A 14,618-nucleotide genomic window follows, 5' to 3' on the forward strand; every position below is an offset into this window, starting at 1 on the left:
GCCCGCTACACTGGTGCGCGCGGAAGACACCACGCCCGCATGCTGGTAAAAGACACAGTAAGCTACGTGGAAGCCCGCGTTGCAGTCTGCTGTACAAAAGGAGACCAGCACTCCAGTACGTTGCGCATCCTCTAGGGGGTATTCGCCGGACTAGCAGAGAACGTGTTTCGTGAGCACTTCACAATCCGGCAAAGCCACGGGAAACAACGCGACGTAGCTCCCGTCCGAGCAGTAAGAAAGATACAGTCCTGCCACAGACAATTCGTTGCTCCGAATGCTCTAACTACGGAGAAAAATTCTTGTCGCGGGATGCGAAAACCGGCAGCTCAGTCCGAAGTACCTCAGACGGGGAATGGTCTGATGAAATTGCGAAAGTCCTGAGATGAGGGAAGAACATGTTTTGCGAAACAATGATAGCTGTCTGGGCTTGAAATTGACCCAGTTTCACATCACCGAGAGCGGCACTTCTAGCGAGAATCCTCGCCACACTGTACGAGCGACCCCGTCTGCGCCCTTCTTCTGCGTACTAGAGGACCATTCGATGAAGGTCGCGGTCTCGCCAGCTGACTGGACCAACATCACAAGTGGAGACAAATTCAAGCACTACGTGCAGCTGAACTCAGTACAAAATGAACAACCATATGGTTATCTGAACCCACGGTCGGGAGGGGGACACATCGAGGGCTGGATTCGAACGAAAACTCACGAACGCGACGTCGTCGCCTTCGATGTCGAAGGCGAGGTCAAACATGAGCGAGTGCAAGGCTGGTATCAAAGGAGACAGAACAGAAGCCAGAGACGACCCGGCAAGGGGCTGTAAGAGAACGTTGTGAAGGGCTGCGCTGCCCATCGCCTGTGGAGAGTCAGTAGAACGACCCCGAAGAAAAAGAAGCCAGGACAGCACACAGAACATTGAGTTTAAGGAGTTGCTCTCTCAATATAAGAAGCCGAGCAGTCAAAAGAACACGAAGGCCAGCAGACTTCGAGTTGTTCAATTCTCCCCTCATGGCCCACCGACAGGAGAGTCCTTGCAGTTCTACGAAACTTCTCACGGCCCGGACCAAGTGAAGTACCGCTGACATTGAACTCATTAAGATATGTTATGCTCGCGAAGCCGACACCGTGCACAACTGACTCGACTGTTCGCTGCCAATACCAGAAGAATGTAGCCGGAGAGGTGACACTACACGAGAACTATTTCCTCGTGTTTCACTCTTCCACGAGGTGTGGAGTGACCTTCAACCATAACCACCGCCGAAAGTGGAGCTGTACTTGCTAGATGCAAACGTGCCTGGAATGTGAGATAATGCGCAGCAGTCCGCTGGTACTTGCACCCGCCAACCTCTCTGGCTATCGGCACCCTCATAATCCATACAGAGTCCGTTTAACATATCCGTAGGCGCCTCTCCACCGCCATACATAGTGGATACTGTGAGACTGCACTCTTAAGAGAGGGGTGCAAGACGGAAGTACAAAATAGAGAGAAGGTTCCGCAGACACCAACGCGAAAGGGAGGGGTAGGAAGAAAAAATTGACGGGTCCACCTGAAGTGTCTACTTTTTTTCGCGTCCAGACAACATGAGAAATGGGTATATAGCCCGCGTGTACAAACGCCGTGGCAGTCAGAAGCGTCAGTGTAGCGTTCATCCGAAGCCAAGAAGAAAAATCAGAAAACTGAAAGCAATCCATGTGTCCACGGAGGTCTTACTCGGAGCGTTGAGGCTTCTGATTTGTTCGAAGGACAGGTCCCAAGAATCTGTAGAAGTACCTCCACACTGCTCCGCACCACCCTCCGAAAGGCTGGAGGAATACTAAGAGCGTAGGCGTCAGTGAAAAACATCCGGCAAGAAAGAGAAGACAGAATCGAAGAAAGTACGGACGTTCCGACACGGTCTACGAGGCGAATGAAAACAGATCGCGTCTGGTAGTAGACGGGACTCTGAAGGCAACCAAGATGCAGCGCGGTGCAGGTAAGATGGGGACCCGTGTATCCGGGAATGTCAATGCGTGCCTGTGCAGTGGCAGCAGCCTACAGGCAACGATGTTCAATGGTAGAAACAGCAATGCTGGGGAGGCACCCGCCGACGAGCCATGCTGGGGTCTGGCAGAAATCGGAACAAGGGAGAAATATTGTGGAAACCTGGGGGGCTGGTCCTTCGGCGAGCCAGGGGTAGATTAAAGGGCAGGTACGCAATACCGATAACAGAAGAGACAGGCAAAACCACAAGGCTGGCACAAGAGACAGGCAAAACCAAACGGCTGACACCAGAAATTCTTCAGACGAGGACGAATGGAGCCCCAAAACAGTTTAGAGCGGCGAAAAGACAGACATCTACGGAAGAACTCACAAAAAGCGCACTGAACGCTTACCTCCTCCACAACTTCCCTGGTTGAGTGCAGGTGCTGTTTGATAGCATGCAACAAGGTTTCCATTTGTCGTGCGATATCGTTTGTTTCTCCTCCTCTCGTTTCATGGGGGGGAGATGCACCGCCTTCTCGGTTGTCACCCGACGCTGGTGGATGCACCACGAAGACATTCGGACGTGGGGCTCTTTCTAAACCGCCTTCTTTTCGTCTGCGCTTCTTTCTGCGGTGCGCGGGGCTTCCAGGTCCTCCACTCTCCATCGTTTGAGACTCTAGCGAGTGCTCCTCACTGTTTCCTGAGAAGGCCCTCAAGAGATATGCCTGCACCGCGTCTAACCATACGTCTGCGGCGGCACACCCCACGCATATGTCTTCTTGTTTTCGGGCCGCTTGTTCCTCTACCGCTTGCGTCGTCCCTACCTGGACTGTCTTCCCCTCAGTCTGGTCTTCCACACGTGCGCCACCGCACTTCACCATGCCTTCCGCGAAGGACCCCAGAAGGCGGACAATCAAAGCACAGACTCGGCCATAACTACCGGTTTGACGTTTCTTCAGCTCTGCCCGCCGTCTGCCCCTTCTTTCCGGAACCGCATCTTGTAATCCATACAAGACTTGGGCGGCAGATATTTCTCGGGCTGTGTAACGGGACAGCAGATGCTCCAGCAGCACCAGGACAGAGTCTGAATAGGAGCTCGGACGAGGGAAGCACCCAGGACCTGAAGCAGGTGAGACGAGAGAATCCTCGGAGAGAGAAGTCACGGGGGACTCAATTCTTATGTGAGGACGAGCAAGCGCCGCCTTAGCCAAGCCAGGCTCAGTGGCCTGCCTGGGCGGCGTCTTCCTGCGTGTCATGTCGAGGAGGGGCCTGTTTTCTTTGGAAACGTGTGTGCGCTCTAAGGAGCTACTGCCCCGACGCTGCGTTCAACACATTGGAAATTCGTGAATCTCGACCTGATGCGGACGCGGGTAGCTGTGTGGACCTGACGGAAGGAATAGCGCATGTCGAGTTGTGGGGAGACGACAGAAAGTAACTACGCTAGAGGAATGACGGGAAGCAGCCGGATCGGCACACACGAATCCACACGAGCTATGCGGCTTCCTTTCCCGTTGAGGGAGAAAAAGCGGTCTGAGCGACTCCTGAAGGACTCATTGTCAGGCGGTCGCAACGAGGTGGTGTTATAAGAACGTGTAAACTCAAGTTAGTCGTATGTGGACTAAAAGAAACACCAGGATCTTCGGTGAGATGAAAATGACGCTCTCCGGGGAAGAAGATCGATGCTACAATGCCGATGAATTTCAGCCCCAGTTTGGGCGCGTGCATGCAGAATGCCCCCCATGTGGTGTGTTTTTCTCGGTCGCTGTTTTCTGTTTTCCGTCTGACGGAATTGCGGCCTAGGAAGAGGGAACCGGCGGTTTACTATGTACGGAAGCCCCCCACCACGGTACTAAACGATAGCTTATCGAAGTTTTCTTCTCTTTTTCGTGGTACTCTGTTGTGTGTCCCCAAGGCCGCCACTCAGTACCACGTCCTCGGCGCACACCTCGGCACTAACTCTCTTCCACAGCACTTTACACGCTGGTGACCTCTATCCGGTTCTTCTTTACTTTTCCTGAGAGGCTTTTTCGGGTGGCTTGAAGTCTCCTGTGCCGTTTCTGTTTCGCTCGATTTCGCCATCCGTGTATGCATGCCTGGTTGCATGCTCCCTTGAAGGGTAGTTAGCAGGTGCAGTCATAATGGTTCTTTCTTGTCTCTGGTATTCATATCTGTATTTGCCGGTTGGTCACGCAGTTGTTCATTAGAAATCCCACCAATTTTTCAGCTCTTCGTCGTCTTCTGCTTTGTCCTCACACTTCCAGCGAAGTCCGGCCAAGCGGCATGCGGGTACCCCTGCTCCTCTCGGTCTGTCTTTCCTTCCGTCGCGTTTGTTGTCCGAAAGTAACCGGATATCTGTATGGTATCAACTCTACCATCAGAGCTTCGTAGCGTGTACGGCCGCCTAGAGTTGGACTGTTTTCTGTTCGGGTCTTTTCAAATACATCTCAGCACGTAAATGCCAGCTTTTTTATGTATCCCCCGTATGAACTTTTCATTCCGGATCGTTGCGGCCCTGTATCTGACGGCTAGACGAGTGCGTGCGGAAAGCGCCGCCCTGGCGAAGCATTGCGTGTTCCTGTGCACATGATTATGAAACAAGAACACGTCTACACGTCTAAGTCCTACTTTCTTCCTTGTACGGAGGAGACACTTGGAAAGGCAGTTGGTGAGCTTCGCATGATGGACGGGGCATCGAGTAAGGCAAGGGACCAAATCCGGGCATCGATTGATGCGGGAGAGTACAAGGAGGCTATCAGACTTGCATCACAGCACCTCATAAGAAAGGGAGGGAGCAGGAATAACGAAACGGCTTCACTCTTCAAAGCTCTCCGGACCGTAGCTCTAACCCGTTGCGGTAGGGTAATCTTCTGATGGCTTTCCCGATTTCTCCGCGCTGCACGACAGAATGGTTTTTGCATAGGCTTCGTTCTAGCGACAACTACCGGCGTGTGGATGCGTACGTATGCGTTGGAGAGCTTGCGTACTTGTTGTCATACCATTCACCTTTATTTACATTGGAAGTCTTGTCATTCGATAACAATGCAACTTTAGTAGTGCGTGGAGCGTCTAGGCGCGAAGGCAATGTGATAGAGTAGAAGGGCTCTCTGCACAGTGGGTGTTCACCGCTTCTGATATGCTAGATGTACGGTGCATCCTGGATGAATGCAGTTTCTTGCTGCCGTTCCGGCTCTCGTTCAACGCGGCGGCCATACGGTTTGGTAGACAGAAACATTTTCCAAGGACATGCTGATGGGTCTGCCCCTACATGAGATCGTAGACTGGGAGGATTCCTCGTGGTGTGTGAGTAATACTCTAGATGCTTCTCAGTCCGGTTGACATAGAGTCCATCAGAGTCATGTGACCCTCACATCTTCTCCGGGCGACTTTTGAACAAGGTGAGTGGGGGGAGGAAGGCGCTGATGTGTTGCAAACCAAGTGAAGACCGTGTGGATGTCTACAGTCTGTGGTGTTAGGACTCTGCGCTCTCTCTCAGTTCGCCATTCTCTCCTGCATGGAGCGTTGTCGGCCGCCGCTTGTTTGAACTGCAGGCCAAGAGGACGACGCTGTGACTGCTGCGAGGGAACTGGAGCGAGTCGAAGATAAAAGCCTCGAAGCAACTCGACTCGTCAGTGTTGCTTTCAAAGAACTACGTGAAGTTTGTAGGGAATCACAATCACTGCACTGCATACCTGCTCGGCGTAACCAGATGAAAAGCTAGGTCCATTGTTACACATCGAAGCGTGCAATGCGTTGCAGTAGTCATTCGAATAGCCTGTCGATCGTGCGCAACACAAGCTAATCAGCGCCGTCTCGATCAGGTTCCATTAGATTTCGTGTAGTTCCCCGTCCTGACGCTCCTGTCGCCACGTGACAAGATGAGGCTGTAGAGTGTCTTCTCCTGTTGCCGGTATTGCTGTGTCCGTGTAAGTCGCCTCTTGTTTGTTTCTGCAGCCTTTAGCTGCACTACTGCCTTGGACTCCATTCGACTGATGTCGCCTAGGGCTTGCAGAGCTGCGCTGTTCCAGTTGGCTTGCGTTGTATTTCTTTCTTAGACTACTTACCTCCGACTCGAGCCAGTGCCCGACAGTTTTTGCCCTTGTCAGAGGCAGAAGACGCGTGCGCTTTCCTCGATAGCTTGGCGTCGAGCTCACTGCGATTCGACAAGCTACAGCAAGGAGCGTGGAAGCTTTTCAGCAAGTTCAAACGTCCGAAGTACTTGGAATGGGTTCTTGTCTGCATACTTCTTCAGGTGCGGCCATGCCTTCCTCTTTGTTTCAAACACAAGCGATGGCCAGAGAAGTTTTGCCGGTCACAGTTTGGTCAATGCTTTCGGTTAGGGGTGGCAGTCAAACGGCACACACACGAGAGCCCTTCGTTATTCAGTGCAGGAGCAACTATACCAGCTCTGTCTCCCATAGGAGACACGGCCATCGTGACGTAGAAGCAAAAGGTAGCCATTGTTCTCACAATACGGGTTTTCCCAATACGGGATCCGATCCGCTTCAAGTACATTCCCTCGTTTTCCTGCGCGAAAGGAAAGAGTTACATGGACTTTGCCAGACCAACGGTTTCAAGCAGATGGTCAGTCACCTTTTGGGACGTGCCGTTGTACTTCGGGGCTCTGGCGTGCTGCGCCCACATCGGACGACACTACGACCTACGGGCGTGCCTCTGATATGCGTCAAGTGATCACCTGTTCTCGTGTCTTCTTCCTTGGTATAGATTTTAGGTTAGTGTCCCTGTTTGAGTACTGTTAATGGATAGGAAACAGCCACGTGTTTTGTCCTCTTCTCAGGGTATTGGCCCGACTTCTGAAGCAACGTGGTCTCTCGCGCAGAAGCTGCTCGCTAAACTCCCCCCGATAGGCGGTCTCCCGCAGGTGGCCCGGTCTCCGCCAGATGTTATGCGAACGCCGGTCGGGTGCTGCCAGCGTCGCGATGCTTATGCTCGTGAGCTCTTTTTTGGCACCTCTTCAGAACGACACGCCGCACTGTAGAGACTGCATCTTTCAGCCTTTCCTAAGCTCCGCTTCCTTGCTAGTTGGCCTCTGCATCCTTCCTGTCGCCGGTCGCTCGACTTCAATGGGCACTTCAGTGCTGACGGGCAGCCGTGCGAACAAAGGCACAGCGTGCTGACGGCCTGTGTTTCTGAAAGCCGGAACGTTGCTGTTCACTCAGCCGCGGAGGAACCTGCTGTTTCTGTCTGTTGAAGCTTTGTTTTGTACCAGCGAGCCTCCCGATGTACCCCACCGAATGTGGCTTTGTTGAAGGGGGCTGAAGGGACTGTCCCGGCTTTTTCTTTTCTACGCTGGCAGCTTGAGAAGAGAAACAGGGCACGAGGCGGCTTTTCAAGAAAGTTTTTCGAAGGACCAAGAGAAGTCGAAAGTTCGACAGTATTACCAGGCTAGACGCTTCGACGCGAACGGTGCTTGGCTTTTTGCTATTCTGGCTGTCCTGTGTGTTCTCTCAGGCTTTATTCTCGAGTTCTCCGTCCTTAGGCAATCTTCACAGTACCCTGAAGCCCTCGGTGAGTATTCCTCTTGAAACGAGGAGCGAGCAGTGAGGGGGAGCCATTCTGTAATGTAGAGAGCTACAGCGCGGACGAATACACGAACAGGTCTCTGTTTTGTGAAGCCACAAACCTTCCTTTCAGGTGGCCCCTTCCACGCTCCTCATCCTGTCTTTGTGCCGGGATACTCTCGAATTTACCTGGCCAGGGCTGGTGGTCCGGAAGCGAATGAGAAATTCTGTCTTTTTGTGAGGAAAGAGGGGATCGACCAAGCGCACCCAGGAGCCTGCTTTCGAGATCTTGAGGAGAGGTCGCAAATTGCGCCGAACCGACTGGAGGCTGCGCCGCAGACACCGATGGAGGGGCCACACTGGTATTTCTCTCTCGACTTATTCTTCGGGTTGCTCCTGTGCCGTCAATCTGTCGGAGGGGTCCCTGTGCTAGGGACGCGAGTGCGGGCCGCCTCTTCTCACTCGCCTTCCCAGGGTGTTATGGGCAGTGGAAGTTCAGCTTAGGAGAGTGTGCGTGCAAACTGCTCTTTGGTCGTCTCTGCCGCCCGTGCTTACGCACTATATATGCACGGGGATCCTGGAGGGCGCTGAAGTGCAAGCCGGTCCCTTTCTAGATGCTTTTGTAGGTTGCAAAAGGTTCGCTGTTGTTCTGAGCCTTCCCTGCAGAGTTGCTGGATCAGCAGAAAGGCATTTCACTCGTCGCTCTTGAGGAGCTTTCTTTACGACTGCAAATACTCTTAGAGGTACGACACGGTGGCCGCTCGACTGAATGAATTCCTCTGGGTGCAGCAGACTGTCATAGTCCCCACCGGGTGGATCGCTGAAAGAGATGGATGTACGCAGAGATCAATATCTCTCACTGTTTGTATGTGGTTTCGGCAGTATGCTCCTCTTCCCGGTCGATCCCTTCTCTGCCGCCGTTATCCCCCTGCCCGGGTAGTAAAGGTCCACTCAAAACCATTCGCAATGCTTTTGATCTCGTGCACGTAGACGGCGGCTCGTCCGCTGCTCCATGTTGGAGGGGAGCGAGTTTTGCACTCTCATCGTTCTGGGCTAGAGAACTAAGCAGGCGAGTGAGGCTTGCCTAGGCGCTAACTTCGAGCAGTGTTCTGGATAGCCTGCTCTTCACCCCCTTCCGCATCGCGAAGCCTTCTATGATGTAGACAGTTGTACTGCAGCGTATGGACGTTTTCCCCCGCTGGATAGTTACCGGACGTCTCACGGCTGTTTCAGCGACGCAGGTGCCCGTGCAACACCGGCTGCTCCCGAGGCGAGCGCGACTGAAGGCAAAATGTTATCAGCTCGGTGCGAGTGGGCCTTCTTACCAGGGCTGACGCAAGTCGACACCTGTCGGAAAGTTCACGCGTGTTTCTTTGTCTTCAGCCTCCTCTCAATTCTTTGGTCTGCAGGCCGGCCGCCTCCGGGAAGCCTTCGAGATCTCTAAGCAGCTGCTCGAATGCGCGTGAGTGTCACTTCTGATCTTTCTACAAGAGAGACCACAGCGGACAGCTGCGCGGTGCCGTGGCGTGTCTGTAACTAACGGATTTTGAGGTGCGACGGTTTGTGTCCCTTGCTCGTGACAGCGTGTCGTAGAGATCTCTTTCATTCCCCTGGAACTTTATATTACAATTTTGGTTCTTGAGTTTACTGGTGGACTTTCCTGTAACGTCACTAGAAGCAACTGTACGTTTCTTGATAGCCGGCGGAGCTGGTCACGGTTTCGGTTGTTGCGCCTGAACCTTAGTCTTCAAACCTAGCTGCTGCTGTGTGGCGTCTCAGTCCACGCCTAGAGAGCCTACGGTTTGGGCGCGTCAGCTGTATATGGTGTGATCGGATTTGAGGCACCTTCTTTCGAAACTGCCTCTCGGCTGTTTAGGCGTCTAGTACGGACTAACTGCAAACTCGTCGGCCGGCGCTCGTTGCTCGCGCAAGTTGCCCTTTCCAAGTGATTCACAGTTCAAAGTACATTTGGTCGGGCCCGCGCCTGGGACACTCAGTGTTCATGGCCGCACGTCTGAGTGCTCGATGTTCTTCGCCTTCATCATCAGTACACGTTCTGTTTAACAGACTCCTTTAAGCGTTGCATGCGCGTGGAGTGTGTATTCTTCCCAGGCCGCTCAATGTCAGAAACTACGAAAACTGCATCCGCATTGCCCTTGCATGTGAAGACACAGGAGAGGGCCGGACCCTGCTGAAGGATCTCGAGGCTCGGTGGAGGGCGGCCTTTCACACCTCGTAAGGCTGCTGCTCCCAGTGATATTTCTATGAACTGTCACACAACGCAAGCCAGGAGAGCCTTGTTATGGAAGCTCGGATCCACAGGGACGGCCATCACTTAGAATGCTGACCAGTTTCGGATGCGAGCGTGGTTGAGAGTGGTGGCGGTCCTTGGTGGGCGCAGAGCCGTGTTGACAACTCGGGAGCCATAGTTATACGGAGGCGCGGGAGTTGGAAGGCCTGCGCGTAGTCCTCTGCACTTCTCTCCCACTATGGTGTTTCCACGCACCTGCGTAACTGCACATGTTCGCACACTTGGTCTGAATCTCTGTATTGACACGAGGATGGGGTGTCTAGCTGCCCGCTGACGCGGCAAAGTGAGGAGGTGCGGGTGCGTTGTTTGACAGATCTCCGAACGGCTCTCTGCGCTGTGCCTGCTTGTTTCAGATTCGAGGCGGCTTATGCATTGCTCGCTCTTCATCGCCTCGCCGTAGTGCGGCCCTTGTCGGACGCGTGCCACCAAGTGTGGACAGGTAAGACAGCGGACGCTAAGAGGAGCTCTCTGTTGCAAGGCAATGCCTCAAATAATGAAAACTGAGCGGTCAGGATCGCCGTCTGGGGTACTTAAGTTGTGTGACCCACTTGGAGTTCATATTAAACCCAGCAGTTAAACGAAGTAACCACTGGATCTTATCCATGAACTCATGACTGAGTGCTGCTGATGAGGCCGTGGAGACCCAAGCGAAACTGTTGGTCGTCGCGTGGGATCAAACGCTCTGATGTCCAAGCAAACAAAAGGACAACTGACAGAGTCCTGTCTGTAGTGAAGAAATGACTTTGCCGGTGCTTTCTGCTTTTTCGTAAGGTGGGCGCGGGTAATTGACAGGCCACTTAGTCGTCCTTCCGATGTTACAGGACGTTGTGTTCCGTCGTGCTTGTGTTCGTAGATGACTGCCTGGAGGAGATGTGGCCAGATGGGGCTCGAGGAGAACTCGTGAAATGCATAGTCGAGTAAGCCTTCCTGTCTCTCCAGGGTACAAGTAAGGGTCGCACAGTCGTGGATTGGTGGACTTAGTCCCAGTGTAGTAGAATCAACCGCTGACAGGGCGGAGCAACGAAGAGCAGGCGTACGAGGGTAAGGATGATCGAGGTCAGTCTTAGTTTTCCGCGCTTATGGCCTAGGGTTAAAGCTGGGAGTCCGCTTGTCTCAAGGAGAGACTGTTCACGGGGACCAAGAAGTTTCCTCAGCAGTCTCAGCAGGTTGTAGCAGTTGACTAGACAAATTTAGGGGATCTGGTAAGGGGTGCAGAGAGTTCCAGACCACAAGCTTAGTGATTTAGCTACTGACAGCCTGACCCAAAATGCCTGGCACATGAGCATACATGCAGGCGCTTCTCCTTACCGCGTGGTAGAACTGGAAGCTCAGATGCTTTGCGAGGAGGGGCTCGGAATCATAGCTGGGGAACCTGCTGCTGACACGTGCTGCTGGGTGGCAGCTGTCAGTCTAAAATGGAGCCGGCGTACCCTACGAGCAGACCATCCTTTTCAGCCAAGCCCTGCGCACGTTGTACACCCAGGTGACGTAAGTCTTCAACCATTGATTGCTGTGCCGTGTCCCATCAAAATTGAGTCCAGCTTTTCCATTTGGGCTGTTCGTAGATTTGTACAAGCACACGGTCACGACTCCCGTACTTTCTTTACCCTCCGCGGTTTACTGGGCTGTCTGGTAAGTTGCGCGACTTTTCATGTGACAGCGCTTCCCGGGGGAGGCGAGGAAGGCGGGCCAAGTTGCAGATAGTGATCGTTGCGCGCGGCGCTGCAGGTGATGAAGGCTTCGTCCCGTGTTTCAGTCCTGAAGTGTTTTCACATCCCCAGGTGAAGCACAGTCTCTGACCCGCCCCGTCCAGAAGAGCGGAGCCCCAGTGTCTAGGAGGGGTGGTGGGGCGTCTCATAAGGCCGTAGAGACTTACACACTCCAAGAGCTTGGTCGAGAAGTGCTGCCCTTGCCTTTTTGCGCGCAGCCGGCATCGTTGCAGTCTTGCTGTGCTACGAGTCTCCAGGAACTGAGGGGTACGTGGCACAGTCTTTTCCAGGAGAGACTGGAAGCAGCGGAGACGAAAACAAAAGATGCTGAGAAGAGAGAGGAGACAAATCCGAGTGGTTTGGCCGCATCGAGCGTGACAGCTGAACTTGACACTGCGCTGAAGAACGTGGTGTGCTTGGAGAAGACGCTCCACGGTAAAGTGTCTAGATTTCTTCCAGACTTTCGTTGTTACAACGCGGACTGGAGTTCAGCTGGCGTCGGCGGCCGTGGTGCTGCTGCGGTCTTTACACTTTGCTACGGCCGGCTTGTCTTTGTCTGTGGTAAAGCTGCTTCGGTCCGTCGTCAGGCATTGCTCTTTACGGAAGCGGAGAGGCATTACCACTCCTGCTGCAGTCCTTCGTGGCGTGTTAGTTGCTGTTCAGTTTCTGTGAAGACATTTTTTGGCCTTGTATTGAAAGCTTCTCACGGTGAAACTGTTGATTAGATCGCAAGCTCGTCTCCACACCGTTTACCTGGAACTGTTCTCAAGAAGGGTCTGCAATTTCGTCCTCGAGTCTGAATGTGCATTCGTGGTCAGTGCACTCCGGAGACGTAGCTGGAGTGCGCCAGGCACCCGGGCTGTCCCGGAATGAGTTATTCTTTTCTTGAGAGGTGACGCATTTGATTACTGTGTTTGCCGGCGCCTGCAGCTTTAGGGTACTACACAGCCCTTCCTTCAAAAGCGGTTTCAGCTGTTAGTGACTGGACTCGCTTCTACTTTGACTACCGGAAGGTAAACTACGGCCAGAGAAACTATATTTGGTGACAGGCGCTTTTGTTTAGTGTTGTTTTGCCGCTAGTCTCCATTGAACTTGGGGAGCATGCTCTAAACCGGCTGACTGTCTCCCAACTGGGCTAGGCAGTAGGGACAGTATGATCATGACTACGTAGTGAGCGGTTCACTTTCCATGCGTTGAAGAGCTCAGGAGACAGCGCACAGGCTTGGTCGTATGCGAGGTGAGGTGTGCCGAGCGTCACACCTGTGTTGCTACTTTGTTCTCTAGACCTGACACGCAGCCAGTGTCCGCCGTTATCGTACCGGTCCCTACGCTGGCGATCGACAGCGCGTTTTCTTTTCAATGACCTAGTCCAGCAAGGTGGTTGAGAATTCTCCGTAGGCATGGCGGGTGCCCGTGCCCACGTATCTGTCAATTGCCGCAGCAGTATGTGTTCTTCTCAGGTGTCTGGAAGAGACAGAAGTGCGGCGGATGAACTTCTTTTACTGGCAGCTGACGTATTACTCTACTTGGACTTCGAGTCCTGTCGCAGTGAAGCGGGCGCGTTCGCGCAACGCAGCCAAGCCACTTCGACTGATCCACTGCTCCGTCGTCGCTTTTACTTTATCGCCCTTACACTGTTGTCACAGGTAGGCGCGGCGGGATGTGTCGAGGCGTCACATGCGTGAGTGGTGGTTTTGCCAGAGGGAACGTGAGTATGAGAACTTAGCAGATGATGTAGCTTTCATTAAACTCATCAGTCACCTGGCAGCTGTACTCAAAGTCGGCCTGCGCACTGGTCTTTGGTCTGTGCTCAAGTCACTGCGCGTGGCTGCTCTTACAAGCACCCTGACTCGTAGCACCGTTCGCAGCGGTTGTGTAGTGTGCTGATGACATCGTATTGTGTCCTTGATTTTTTCACGATGGCGTACTAGTTTTTTAGGTTCTAGTGGAGCTCAGCGGCGCGGAAGCTGGAAAGGACCTCTGCACTGCATAGGTGGCACCGTGCGTCGGATGTTAGCGAAGCGAAACTGCATAGTAATCTCCATCTAGTGGCGGGACTAGCTCCACACCCGGCCGCCACTGTCTTCTGCAAGCACCCTCGCAGCTCCGGACGTGCTTAGCTAGGTGAAGGTGAGAGTAGGCGATACGCGTGTCTCCGCGTCCCCTCGGTCTATGCCCCAACAGACGTTGAGCTCATAGTACACGCTGAGACAGTCGATAGCCGACCTCACTTCTGGTCCCTTATGGGTGTTATTCGCTTCTTCAGGCTGTCTCAAGCCAGGATGCATCAGGGCCTGGTGTGTCACCACCAGCAGCGGCCCCGGGCCATCGTGCCGTCCTTCAGTGGCTCACAGCCTCTGTGGGTCTTTTGACTACAAGCAAAGAACTCTTTAGTTCTCTAGACATCAAGAACGCGATGCTTGCTTCCCTCGGTTACAGTCTTCTTTTTCCTCTTAGTGACTACGGATTCAGTGGCGACGTCGTGAAGATTGGGAAACAGATTCAGAACTTGTCTGAGGATACTATCAACTCGACGACTGATGGTCTCTGCGCGTGTTTGGAAGAAGGATCGTACACGGCAATAGCGGACTGCCTCCTTAGTCGCAACGCTGTATGCGCTTCGTTGCTGACCTCGGTGGCTGAGCTGGAAGGGTGCATCCATCAAAGCTGCGGCGAAGGCATGGACTTTCAGCGAAGTATTTTGGCAATTGCGTGTACAGCTAAACTCCAGCAAATCTCTTTCCCACTTCTTTCAGCAGCACGGATCTCGGCGAGAGAGGCAGTACTACCAGGATTCTCTATAGATACTACTTGGCTCGCTCTGGCCGGTGAAGACCGCCTGGCGGGGAGAGTGGCCGCCACAGGAATGGATTGCCGGAGTGTAGTGTGTAATTTAACTACCTCGCCGCCGGAGTCTGCGAGGCTGCTGTTACACCTCGCGGATCCGGTGCAGAGGTCCTTGACAGTTTACGCAGCACTGAAAAACGGAGAGCAAGGAGCACAGAGGAGACCTCGCAGAGAAGTTGTGGCTGAGGTAGAGGCGGAAATTCAACGCGCCGTAGCGGGCACGCAGGAGTGAGTCAACGCAAGGAAGTTCGAGAAGCAGCGGAGCCTGATGG

General features: G+C 53.5%; 2 protein-coding genes across 2 annotated transcripts; one reads left to right on the forward strand and one right to left on the reverse strand.

Moving 5' to 3' along the window:
- Positions 1-59: 59 nt before the first annotated feature.
- CSUI_009817 (uncharacterized protein) lies at positions 60-3,793 on the reverse strand. The gene is made up of 3 exons (XM_068069926.1): positions 2,371-3,793; positions 1,709-2,029; positions 60-853 (listed from the first exon to the last, which is right to left on the reverse strand). Exons 1-3 carry the CDS (start codon positions 3,214-3,216, stop codon positions 620-622), a joined length of 1,401 nt encoding a protein of 466 aa, XP_067918097.1. The 5' UTR covers positions 3,217-3,793; the 3' UTR covers positions 60-619.
- On the forward strand, positions 3,745-14,578 carry CSUI_009818 (n-acetyltransferase b complex non catalytic subunit; the record flags this gene model as incomplete). Its single annotated transcript, XM_068069927.1, has 14 exons — positions 3,745-4,814; positions 5,509-5,619; positions 6,013-6,209; positions 6,756-6,909; positions 7,430-7,486; positions 8,146-8,222; positions 8,889-8,941; positions 9,592-9,714; positions 10,144-10,229; positions 10,644-10,707; positions 11,356-11,422; positions 11,718-11,909; positions 12,960-13,145; positions 13,766-14,578. The coding sequence occupies exons 1-14, from the start codon at positions 4,544-4,546 to the stop codon at positions 14,576-14,578; spliced, it is 2,451 nt and encodes an 816-aa protein (XP_067918098.1). The 5' UTR covers positions 3,745-4,543.
- Between the last annotated feature and the right edge of the window lie 40 nt (positions 14,579-14,618).

This window comes from Cystoisospora suis (assembly GCF_002600585.1).
Source record: "Cystoisospora suis strain Wien I chromosome Unknown contig_6109, whole genome shotgun sequence".
NCBI classification, from domain to species: domain Eukaryota; phylum Apicomplexa; class Conoidasida; order Eucoccidiorida; family Sarcocystidae; genus Cystoisospora; species Cystoisospora suis.

What these genes read in the sequence shown, in the direction of transcription:
- CSUI_009817 (XM_068069926.1), bottom strand. Translation starts at nt 3,216, where the DNA reads ATGACACGCAGGAAGACGCCGCCCAGGCAGGCCACTGAGCCTGGCTTG. An exon ending in CCAGGGAAGTTGTGGAGGAG is followed by an intron (nt 2,030 to 2,370) that starts GTAAGCGTTCAG and finishes CGTTGCCTGTAG; the next exon opens with GCTGCTGCCACTGCACAGGC. An exon ending in CAGAAGCCTCAACGCTCCGA is followed by an intron (nt 854 to 1,708) that starts GTAAGACCTCCG and finishes GACTCTCCACAG; the next exon opens with GCGATGGGCAGCGCAGCCCT.